Here is a 12,001-nt window from a genome sequence, read left to right as displayed (position 1 = left end):
ACCTCGGAACGTACTAAAGTTTCAACGACAAACTGAAAAATGAGATGTATAAAAACGTATTGGAAGATAGTGTCCAATTTCAAGAAAGATATCGAAAATCTATCCAAGTCATTCAAGGAAGAATTTTTTTCCTAAAATTGCAAGTATTTCAAAAAGCGCAGAAAATAAAAAAAAATAAAATCAAAACGGTGGGGAATGGAATAAATATGTTTCAACAAATACCAGAAGATATCACTTTAACATACCCAACGAAACCAATAAACGGAACCAAGGACTTATTGACCAAGATCACTAAAAAAATCGAACAAAAAAGCATCTATTTCAATTAAGAGAAAAAACTACTGCTACTGATAACAAACAGATTGAAAATATTTTTAGGTGCTTTCAGAAAACTTTTCATGCAAATGTACTGAAACTGAGAAAGCTGTTTTTAAGTTAAGTAAGATTGTAACATAGATTTGGGTGAAGTAAATTTAGGTGTTTTAGGCATCAACAAATTTTTCAATCAATGCAATGCTGCTCTTAGTTTGGATGGCCATTATTTGCTACGTGTCTTTTTGAAAACTTTACCAGCAAAAGAAAAACTTTCGCAAATGCACTAAAATGACCGATAGCTAATTATAGAAAAAATCAAGGAACTAAAATAACATTTGATGACTACAGTAAATCAACTGCATTTCTACAAAAACTTATTTTTTTATCTAACTTCAAAAAATGGCATTTCCCCCCCCCCCCCCCCCCCCGTTAAAGTACTAAAATTTGACATTGAAAAATCAAAATTTAGGAAAAAATTAAAACAATCTACTTTACTGAAATTGAACCTAATCCTACAAAGACACATTCAAATACATGGCATGTAAACCTTTTTTATTCGTGGATGTTCAAGTTCAAGATTTTACATGGTTCAAAATTTTTAGGGGTGTACATATGTGCATACTAATTTTTAACTTTTTCTTTTTTTTTCTATTTTGATGAATTTCTGATGAAATATTTTTATTTTTTGATAATTTTATTTAATGATTTAACCCATTCCAACCAAATATACATAGATAACTAATTTCATTAAAAGCTTAAGTTTATTTCTGCATTGATATTCTACTAATGCGACTGTTTTTGTGAATAGTAACCAAAGGGTTTTTTCTTCTTCCATACGCCCAAAAAGAGACCAATTATTCCGCTCAATCATTTTTCAGATGAAATTCAAAATTGAAACTATTTAGTTTTTTTTCTGTTTTTGAACTTATTAGTATTACACCATGAAATAAATGTATAAAAACCAATTAGCTCTGATATTTTTTGTCTTTTTCAAAAAAATGGCGTTTAAAAATTGCCAATTTGGCCAATTTGTACAATTACCGCCCAATATTTTCGTGCTTTAAACGCGTAAGCGGCTAATTAAACAGCTTGGAAATCATTTTTTATTCGCTCAGGCTAGATATTTTCCTTATATTGAGATATTAGACTCTTAATGCATTCTATTGATCTTTACAGAGCTTGCATGGAAAAACTTTTTCAAAAATAATCTAAGAAAAACTATATTTCTAATTTTTTTTATTTTACATCACGAGGCCAAACTGTGCACTGGATAGGCGCACAATTTTGTGTCTGTTTCTTCCTGGATTCCTGAGACAAGTATTTAAACATGTTCCAAAATGTAAGTGGATTCCACTTACAAGATTTACGTGGATTCCGCGAACATATACTTGTAACGTAAAATTTTGTCGGCACATTTAATTTGTTGCGGATTCCGCAACAAGCATATATAGCTAGTTGTTCTGGATGCTGCAATTGTAAGTGAAATTCTGCAAAATTTAGGCGGAATCCGTAAATGTAAGTGGAATATGCAAAATTTGTGAGCGGAGTCCGCAAACTGTAGAGGAATTCAGAAATTTGTTTATGAATGCAAGTATTTCAAACTTGCATATGAACTTGCATATGCACTTGCGGAATTTAAATGCAAGGACTTAACCATTGTCAGCTGAATCCACGAACAAATCTTAAAACATTGGTCAACTAAATTGATGGATGTCACACTTTAATTTTTGCAAGCAATTTTCGGGATCATAGTTTTGGAACTACAACACCAAATAAATTTATTGGGTTAATTCGTTAATTGGGTTAATACATTATTGGGTTGACATATCGCCGAATTAGGTCAGTGTTTGGGATTCAATAACTGAGTTTCAGTATTTTGGATTTTGTATTTGACATTCAGTATTTGGGAGAGTGAATTCGAGTCGTTTTGTTCACAGGGAGTAAATGATCTAATTAACTAATTTGAGTAAATTAGTATTAGATAAAATTTACCGAATTTTGAGTTACAGCAGAATTAAATTTTAAGCTCGAAAACACAAATTCATAGTCCTGAAAATGGTGCGTTGTCAAACTATGTTCTGGTTTTGCATTTTGAAATTTTTTCAAAATGGCTAAATTAAAATTTTTTTATTTTAATTGAATGGCTTGAAATGAACTGATGAATAAATTTACAGGAATTGAGATTGATGACAGGAATTGACATCGAAGATGACCTTTGTAGTAAGTGAGATTGAAGCTGGGCATGTTGGACAGGAATTGAGATGAGATCGAAGTTGCTTTGGTTTGTCAGGAATTGAGATTAAAGTTGGGTAAATTCGACAGGATTTGAGATCGAAGTTGGGTGTTTGACAGTAATTGAGATCGAATGTTTGGCATTCCAACTGGTAGCTGATCAACGCTACTACGCTACTACGCATACATATATGTAAAGGGAATGCGCAAACGATTTCCACTTACAAACAAAATTCCATTTACTGTTTGAGGATTCCACTTACAATTTGCGGATTCCACTCACAGTGTGCGGATTCCACTTACAGTTGCGGTTTCCGCAACAGCTCAATTCAACAATATACATGTCTCATTATTTGTTTGTGGATTCCACAACTGGTCTGGAATCCGCAAATACGGTTGCGGATTCCACAAATTTGCCTATTTTTGGAGCAATTTTGAACGATACAGTGTTGTAGGTATTTGTTAGTGGAATCCAAAACAGCAAAAAAGATCAAAGAAATTTAGCAATGTTGCGGATTACGCCACAAATCTGATTTGCGCTTGTTGCGGAATCCGCTTACAATGCACAGAATGCACAGTTTGGCCTCGTCATATAAGAGCTTCATCGGTTTTTCATGCCTTTTTTATCAAAATTTTTTTTGAAACAAAAAATAGCCCTCAAAATTTTCAAAATGTGTTAGTGTTTTCTACAATTTTGAGCGAATATTGAAAAAACCTGATTCAAAAATAATAAGTTTGTTCAGACCTTTTTAATTTGAATTTTTTGTATGACTCAGAGCAGTTTCAGTAAAACAATTAGGAGTTTCTGACAGTAAATTTATGCACTCCGATGAAAATATTGACTCCATAATTTCGTATAAAATGACATGTTTTTCATGTAATTTTTCATAATTGTTCAGTATTCGGTAAATATCACGAAATCTCAAATGGTTGCTGCTGATTGCATTTTTCGGTTTTTCGGACGCAAGTCTTTTTGGAGCAGATTTTCTTTGCTCTTTTTGTAATTAAAATTTTTCACAAAAAAAAACTTTGAAAAAATCAGGTTTCGTTTGTCCTATGTTTCGACTGTACTCAACCTATGTTTTGACTTTTTCAACGAAGTTGTATATTTTTTTTCGCTGGACTTAAAATTGCTTCTCGACCGCGGAGTTTTAGTAAAAAAAAATGCATTTGCTCGTTTTTCCAATTCAAATCACAAGTCAAACACTTCAACCCGGTTATCACTGAGTTTGCTAACTGCCTTTGTAAAATTCTGTTCAATTTTTGTTCTGTTTGGTCAAAAAAATGCTTGTCCACGGTCAATTTTGCTGGCCGAATAATTTATACTGTCATCTTTGGCCGACTTCGGCTGACCCGGTAATTTTTGTTCGACTTTGAACAAATTTGTTCGACTTTGGTTGACCATGCTTCTTGTAGATTCTAGTCATTTTTGGTGGTTCAATGGATTTTGGTCATTTTTTGTAAAATGTATATTTTGATCAATTTTGGACAATCTTGGTCGACTTTATTGGACAAAAATCTTGGTGGACAGAAAATATTTGAATGTATGCATTTAAGCTGCAGCAGAGAAATACACATACTTTTGTCGAGCAGCATTTATTGTTCCTATTACCCTAGGGAACGGTGCTGAAAACTTCGGTTTGATGTAGATCGGTTAATCAAACAACTAGGCTTTTCAATGTCTTTTTTTAATGTATACCATTTTACACTAATTCGATATTAATTTTAAAGTTGCTTTTAGGAAGAAGCCTTCAGTCAAATCAAAGTTTTCGTAGAATCATTAACTCGTGTTTTGCTTCTGTTCGCAATTGTTGGCTCATCATCGTCTAATGTGTCAACTTTTGTCGAATCGTGTCATATATTGATCTTGGTCGACAGTGATCGACTGTGGTTGACTGACGGTGATCCACTGTAGTCAAAGCATGTATGGACTCTGATCAACTTAAGTATCGAACTTGGTCGACAAGGATCGACACTGATTGACCGTGATCGACACTATTAAAATGAATATCTGAACTGGACAATAAAATCAAAACTGGATAAAACGAATTTTTTTTTAATTAAAATTTTTCTGTAGACTTTGGTCAGATGTTGTTGTTGGTACCTATAATGTGTTGTTGGTACCTAAATATTTAATCTAGTGTCTATAAGTTTGCAACGATTTTGTGGGGCTCAATTTTCGTAGAGCAAATTACACTCAATTCGTTCCGGAATTATTTCGCGACCACAATATATTCACACCTAAGCATTATAAAACTTGATATATTGCTTTTTAGTAGTTCCAAATCTGCCGAATTGCCAGTTTTTAAACCTCCACATAATTTTAGTGTTTTTAGATGCCGAGACCTCTTAAAAAATTTACTGAAAATTGATGTCTTAAAATAGTAGCAACGGGGACCCTTTGGATAGTCAGGAGGTTGAATCCCTGATGTGTGGGGCGTCCTCCCTCCCCAAATCCTCCACTGGTTGAACTCACTGTTTTTGCTTCGCGGAAAACAGTAGAAAAGCTTCAATTTGATCAGTCGGCTAGAGCGCTAATACATTTTGAAACTTTGAAATTATTTGACTTTCGGCATAAAGACTGGACGGACGACAATAAAATTCTTTCCTTCAGTTGCCGCTTTTGGATCAGGCTTTAAAGTCTGAAATTAGAAGAAGGCATGTACAATTTTTGCCTGCAAGCATTTAGAGTTTAGTGCTATTGGTTCTATTTCAAACCCAGATATACCTTTAGAAATTGGAAAGGGACAAATGGGTCTGTTTTCACGTGTAAATTTTTCTTCATACACGTTCACCGTGCTCTAAAACCCGTTTATCTAGAAAACTTAACTTCTACAAAACTTACTCGCTCTTCTACCAAGTATACATAAAGTTTCGGGCGTTCAAATATCCCAAAAGTTTTCATGATTTTACTTTCAAACAATTTAGTTTGAAACAGTTTTTCGAACATGACAGATTCTAAGAGCTCAACGGAAACTTCAGTGCCTGAAGATTATACGAACAAAATATCGACATCTGATTTGGTGGAGAAATTGACTCAAGTGGACGACTGTGTTCGTGATTTGAGGAAAGAGATCGCCCTCTTGCGGACAAATAGTTTCACTCTGAATCATGTCATTGAGACAGTTGAGACTACAATTCGAAAATATCAAGGTCGTTATTGATTGTTTTAAGCTTTCTTCTGATAAAAAGTGGTTTAGGTTATAATTTTTTGAAATCAGTGTTTCGTTTTTAGATTTCAATTGCACCAATAATGCATTCAAATTTCTGTGTTTATAATTTCCTAGTGTAAAAAAACTCAGAAGTTTTCAATTTTGCTCATCAAGATCTTCAAGAGTAAATTCATCATGATCTTGTTTAATATTTTGAATTTATTAAGAAAAAAATCATAATACAAATACCGAAAATTCTGTAGTTTTATTTTGCAGCAATATTTGAGTAAGTTTAAAGCCTGATTGTTACCATTGCGGTTTAAAATTCCTGCGGGCAATTTTTTATAGACGGCAAACAGAAAGACGATCTGGGCAACATCCAATTCGACCTCAGTATCCCCCTGGGAAGTGTGAACAAACTGACCAACATGGGGGTAGAGATGCGGGCGAGTACAACCAGAATGCACAACACCATCTCAAAAACGAGCGACACTCTCTTCGAAATAACTTGTGCAGTCATGGGTGACATGAACGAAGATGCGCCAGGGGCGAAATTAACCCACACAATTCTGAACGATTTTTCGTACATTTTCAGACAATTTTTCAAAGAATTTTGAAGTTTCGGATTACTTTCATTTTATTACAGCTTAAGAATATAACGAAGGCTTAAAACGAACATATGAAATTAATTTAAATAATTTCAAAATACAAAACACGTTTTAAACATTTTTTTGATATTTTGATTTTTTTTCCAAAAACTGCTTTTAAAGAATATTTTAGTTTCTACTGAAATTTCGTTTGTTCTTTGCTGACTCTTGATTGTAACTTTGTCTCACGCAAGACCTTAATAGTCTTCAAAATTTCAAAAAAACCTCTAGAAGGCACATGAGATACTAGTAACAAAGAACAAGAAAAAGTTAGGTTTCAAATCTTTACTATGTCTGGGTTAATTTTTTTTCCGAATTAGCAACCGAAGATAAAACGGCAAAAATTGAGACAACTCGAGTCGAGGCATCAACTGATTTGAGGAGTCAGGCTGAATCAGACCACTTGTATCGGAAACTGGATGCAATTGAAGCACACGTTTGCGAAAACACAAAACTCCTCAAAGAAATCGCCAGCTCAAAAAATTAGAAAAATTTTGTATCTATAGTTGTCTAATTTAATGATAATTTTAGATATTTAGAGTCTGATGAAAAAGACCGAGTCTTGTGAAAAATTTTCAAAAATGAGACTTCTTAATTTATCACCCGAAACGTTTCACGAATGGCCACTAGAGCTCTTTTATAGCATCGATGTAGTTAAAACAGAACTCAAATGAAAATGTACAAGAAAACAAAACATGGTTAAACGTTTGCTCAAACGATCGAAAAACACGTGCATAATCCAGATTATATAACATGCGCTGAGCTATAAAACAAGAATTACTCACACCATTTTCTAAAAAAAAAAACATATTTTTTCTGGCAAAAAAAAACAATGGCTTATACAGCAATTGAGCGTTTAGGAACACGTCAGTTTGCTTCGAAATCAAATGAAACTCTTGAAGCGAATTGTTATCTGGTCAATTTTCACAGATTGCTTAAGTTTTCAGACGATTATTCTATCGACCCTTTGATTAAAAATCGAGATCTTCTACATGCTATAGTTGCTCTGTACAATTCGTGTTTACCAAATATCGAACCTGATGCTCTGTATTCTACAATTTGCGGAAAACATTCCTGGACAATTGTTGTTCTATTATCGGCAGAAACAGCACTAGAACAGCTATGTACAATCAACAAATGCGAGCCAGATCTAGATGTTGATTCCAGGAATTATTCAAAACACCAAAACGAAGAAAACAAAAACGATTTAACTGATGATTCTGAAAATGACAAGACAGAGAATTCGTCGTCATTACCCAATTGTTTAGACAGTAATGATGTAACAGAGTTACATAATGGTGACAGTTACGTCACAAACGCAACGGATAGCACTAACAGTGCAGCCGACTCTTCATCGTTAATTGAAGGCCCGTCACTCGAGAGCTTTCTCCAAGTCGTGCAGCGAACGTTCTCGGAATCCGAGGAAGAGCGGGCAAAAAGCGTGTGTCCGAGTTGTCGACCGAGTAAGTTCTCGGGGGTATTCTCGGACGAGGAGGACGAAGGAGAAGAGTCGGAGGAGGAGTCGGAAGATTCGGATAATGAGGACGCAGAGGAGTATATGAGGGGTGCTGACATGTTCTTAGCCGAGGTAAAGTTTCAATAAAATAAAAAAAATAAAATAAAAATGAAATAAAAATAAAAAAAACTTTTTTGAACAAATTCAATCATAAGTAAATACAACGGAAAATATAAACTATTGGCAATGAAGGAATGAATTGATACCACCCAGTTTTTCTCTGAACCGCGGATTCCGAGAATTTTATTGTTCCGACCATTTGAAAAGTAGGGAGGAACTTTGTATTCGGGTGTGTTTTAATTTTTTTCTTTTTTCTTTTCGTTCTCCACGCAAAATCAGGAACCCCAAAATAATCATCGGAATAGTTCATATATACTTTAACTTGTGATTCGAACGAATCAAAAAAACTTTGAAGAAATTTTCACAGTGTCGGAAAAACCGGTCTGAAATTTTTGATTTTCGGTCAAATTTCAGGCTAATAAGGTTAGCGTCTAGGCTTACAATAAGCTTATTTAAGCTTACTATGAGCCGTGAAATCTTGGTTTCATTCAAATAAAATTAGTGTGGAGTTTTTTAGCGCAATTTTGTAAACAAGGATTAAAAATTCCAGAAATTTCTGCCAAAAAAGAAAAAAGTTTTAAAATTTTAGTCAATTTTTCTTTTACAAACTTTTTAGTTTTTCTTGTCAATTTACTTCAAAAAATGTTTTGCGAGAGGCCTTTTTTACTATGAATCTCATATATGCCTAAGTTTTCTTTTCGTTCAGACCTTTTTATCACACCATGCAGAAAAAAAAACTTTTTTTCTTTTTCTAAGACTGTGGTCGGAACATTATGTGCTACTTGCTCAGTAAACGGCTATGCTTGTTAAACTTTGTTTTTATGAAAGAAAGACAGATATTATATGTTGGGTAGCCCAAGTGTTAAATTACATTAACTCTTGGTTAAAATTATTGGTGTTCATTAACATTAGCGTGGGCCAAAAATTCTCTGAATTATTTTAAATGAAATATTTAATCTAGGATTTTTTTTTTCTAAAAATTTCATATAAACTTTAGTTTAAACTCTGTAAATAAAAAATGAATCGCTCTCTGTTTCTTATAGTCCCATGAAAAATATCTTATGAAGAATTTTTGCAAGATTTCAAAAAAACTAGCTTATCATGTACACTAAGAATTAGTTTTCTGATTCAAATTTAAGTTTTTTTTTAATGTCCTAAGTTCCGCCCCACACACAATTCGCCCCTCTTAAACTCTTAAATTTAGAGGCACATTTCGCCGATGTGCCAGTAATTTATGAGGGGCGAAACGTGAGAGGGGCGAAATGAGTGAATAACGTTTTTTTTTTCACTAGCTTGAGGTCTATACTTGGAAAGAGCGAAACTAATTTTCGGTCGATGAGTTATGGGCTGAACTATTCAAAAATAAGCATAGCGAGAAACAACGGCACGAAAATTAGGACTTGAAAATCATTAAACATTGTAAATCATTTTCAACAAAATTTATATTATTGAAATTTAAAGAAGGGGAAATTGAAAAACAGTCCAGTTTTGTCTGCTTTAGCTTACTATTTTTTTAATTTTCAGGTTGCTAAGCGGCGTCATATCCGTAAAGTTTACATCGAGTGTGCTCGCCGAATCAAAATGTCCACGCTCAACGTCGAAAACCGATTAATAGCGGCACTCACTTACGAACGAAGTTTCGCCATCAAAAGCGAGAAGATACTTCACATAACAATTTTGTCAGTCCGTTTGCTGTACCGAAAACATGGATTGGGCCAGTTTTTGGTCGATGAAGTTAAAGCCAAAAGCGACAAGTACGACACTTTGGCCGTTTTAGCTGATACAGATGCGATTTCTTTTTTCAAGAAGCAAAACTTCACTCAAGACCATCTGGTTTGTTCACGCTACGAAGTTCTAATCGACACGTGGACAGATTGCGTCGTGATGATTCATGTTCCGATTTTATTTGACCCCAGCAAAATAGAGAATGACAAAAATATGGAGTTCTTGCAGAAAGATTTCGAGTTCCTGCAAACTGGCTCGATGAAAATTTATCAGCAGCAGTTTGGCTTGATTAGTCAATTGAAAGACGAAGTTATAGCAACGAAGAAAATAGTCGATATGCAGAGTAAAATTATTGACTCCCTAACCAAAGAAATTAGACAACGAGAGCAATCGAACACTTTTTAAGCATGCTAAGTTCAAACTTTATCCATTCAGTTTTAAGCACAGAGCGAGATTCGCAAACTATTCTCAATTTTGGTGAAACTTTCATGCCCGGGTTGATGATATTAACCCCCAAAATAGCTGTTTCGAAAGTTCTAGGAAAAAATCACGAATGAAATATTTTATAGTTTTCAGCACAGCGAAAATAACTTTTTTGAACTTTTTTTGTGGTATAAAAAATTATATCGAGACTGCTGGTGGTGAACAAAATCAAATGGGCAAGGAGAAAAAAACCTATCGTTAACATTCCGCCGCGTTCGGCAAAAGTCAACATGGCACTAATTCCAGCCAACCTATTGCTTTTGCAAGAAAAATTGTAACCACAAATTCAAGAAATTATTACTCATTGCGGTTCGTTTTGGTAGAGTACGTTTTCTTCCTTAGTACTGTTGGTCAAAGGTTTACGGTTCTCGGGGGTATGGGGTTCGTTTTTGAAAAATAGATTAAAAGCAATTTTTGGAGATTTTGATTAAGAAAAGTTTCTTCTTTGGGCGCGCAAATTTAGTGCATGTTGGCTCTGAAGTCACCTTCTAAAAAGTTTGTTCAATTAAAATTGGACGTCGCACATGAAATTTTGTGTGCTCAGGGCTCGCGGAAAGAAAAAAGGATAAAAAGAGCTTGAAGTAAAAGTCAGTTTTAAGGTTCCTACCTTTTAAACTCTGAATAATCTAACACCATGAAATTTCACCTCCTACCTTTTGTTATCTTAGCTGTTTCAAACAACTACATTTAATATTCAATTCTATAACTTAATACCATTTTAATCTAAAAAGAAAACAAAAATCATACGACGGACTTGGTAAACAAGGCGAGAAACATTTTGCCATTTAAATCCTCTTAGAAGTAATTTTCTTTCGTTTTGGATAAAAAAATGTTAAGTCCCTTTAGAATTTAAATCGCCTTAGAAAAAATTTATTTTCATTTTGGGTTAAAACAGTGTTAACTTATAGAAACGGCTTTTGAGTTCAGGTATTTTAAACAGTTAAGTTAACAAAAAATAAACCGACAAAAGCACTCCGAGGAATTATTTTTGGAATGATTGAAGAGCAGCTCGCTCGAAAAAAAACAGTCTTTTTTCAATCCAACAGTTTGCTGCTAAATCAATTACAGCCTGCAAAAACCGGTCGTACGATTTTCGATTTTGTTCGAGAAGAAGGCGTAGAAGCAACCTAATGCTTTACCAGTTATTCTAACATATATTGAGTATAGCTGATGGAACCATTTGGGAGTATTTTAAACGTAACATCATCTAACCAGAAAGATCAGATCTTTCACACGTGCCGCATTCACATATGATCGCACAAAATGATTCACTCGTGATCATTGGATCCACTGTTATACCGGATGAAATTTACGAAATACTCAAAAATCTCGAAAATTCCCACATGAGTGGCATATTTATTTCTATCTGCTTGCGTGTGCGTGTCGCCGTGTGAATCGAATTGTCTTTAGTTGGAAGGGCAAATTGAGTGGAGATCGCATCTGCTACAGCCAAAACTTCACTGACAACTGCGAATCATGGTGTAACTCTACCGCTGAGTTCATTTGAAAGTTTGATGACGTTCCAAGCTTCTTGATCAATTTTTGATTTTCTGTAATAGTAGATGCGCGACATAATGTGCTTGCTGTTTTAAGCTGTGAATTCGAAAAAAGACCGTGAAACTGTTAATCTAAAAAAATCGATAATACCCTGTTTTTGGTTGGCCTAATACTGTGATTTGAGTAAAGCATCAATTGGCCGTCAGAGTTTTATAATTGTCAAAATGTATTTCAATTTAAAATGAATTAGCAAAGGCAGGTTTATAAGTTACTACATTGGTCAAATAAAACGAAATTTTTTCCAACTTTTTTCGCGGTTCAAAACAAAATGTTGTGAAAAAGGTTAAAACAAACTGAATTAAAAAGCAAAGGTG

The 12,001-nt window shown here is 34.1% G+C and overlaps 4 protein-coding genes across 5 annotated transcripts in view; 2 read left to right on the top strand and 2 right to left on the bottom strand.

The window, feature by feature from the left end:
* Positions 1–12,001, bottom strand: part of LOC134842397 (integrator complex subunit 11-like) — a 546,173-nt gene that overhangs the window by 277,465 nt on the left and 256,707 nt on the right. The gene's annotated exons all lie outside the window — the stretch shown is intronic.
* LOC134842399 (ubiquitin carboxyl-terminal hydrolase isozyme L5-like) overlaps positions 1–12,001 on the bottom strand; it is a 445,222-nt gene that overhangs the window by 290,007 nt on the left and 143,214 nt on the right. The gene's annotated exons all lie outside the window — the stretch shown is intronic.
* On the top strand, positions 5,234–6,316 carry LOC134841587 (uncharacterized). The gene is made up of 2 exons (XM_063857617.1): positions 5,234–5,700; positions 6,048–6,316. The coding sequence occupies exons 1-2, from the start codon at positions 5,496–5,498 to the stop codon at positions 6,314–6,316; spliced, it is 474 nt and encodes a 157-aa protein (XP_063713687.1). The 5' UTR covers positions 5,234–5,495.
* LOC134842143 (uncharacterized) lies at positions 7,044–10,081 on the top strand. The gene is made up of 2 exons (XM_063858348.1): positions 7,044–7,934; positions 9,447–10,081. The coding sequence occupies exons 1-2, from the start codon at positions 7,179–7,181 to the stop codon at positions 10,050–10,052; spliced, it is 1,362 nt and encodes a 453-aa protein (XP_063714418.1). The 5' UTR covers positions 7,044–7,178; the 3' UTR covers positions 10,053–10,081.

The sequence above is a fragment of the Symsagittifera roscoffensis genome, chromosome 3 (assembly GCF_963678635.1).
Source record: "Symsagittifera roscoffensis chromosome 3, txSymRosc1.1, whole genome shotgun sequence".
Classification (NCBI taxonomy): Eukaryota; Metazoa; Xenacoelomorpha; order Acoela; family Convolutidae; genus Symsagittifera; species Symsagittifera roscoffensis.
This window is presented reverse-complemented; position numbering and strand designations above follow the sequence as displayed.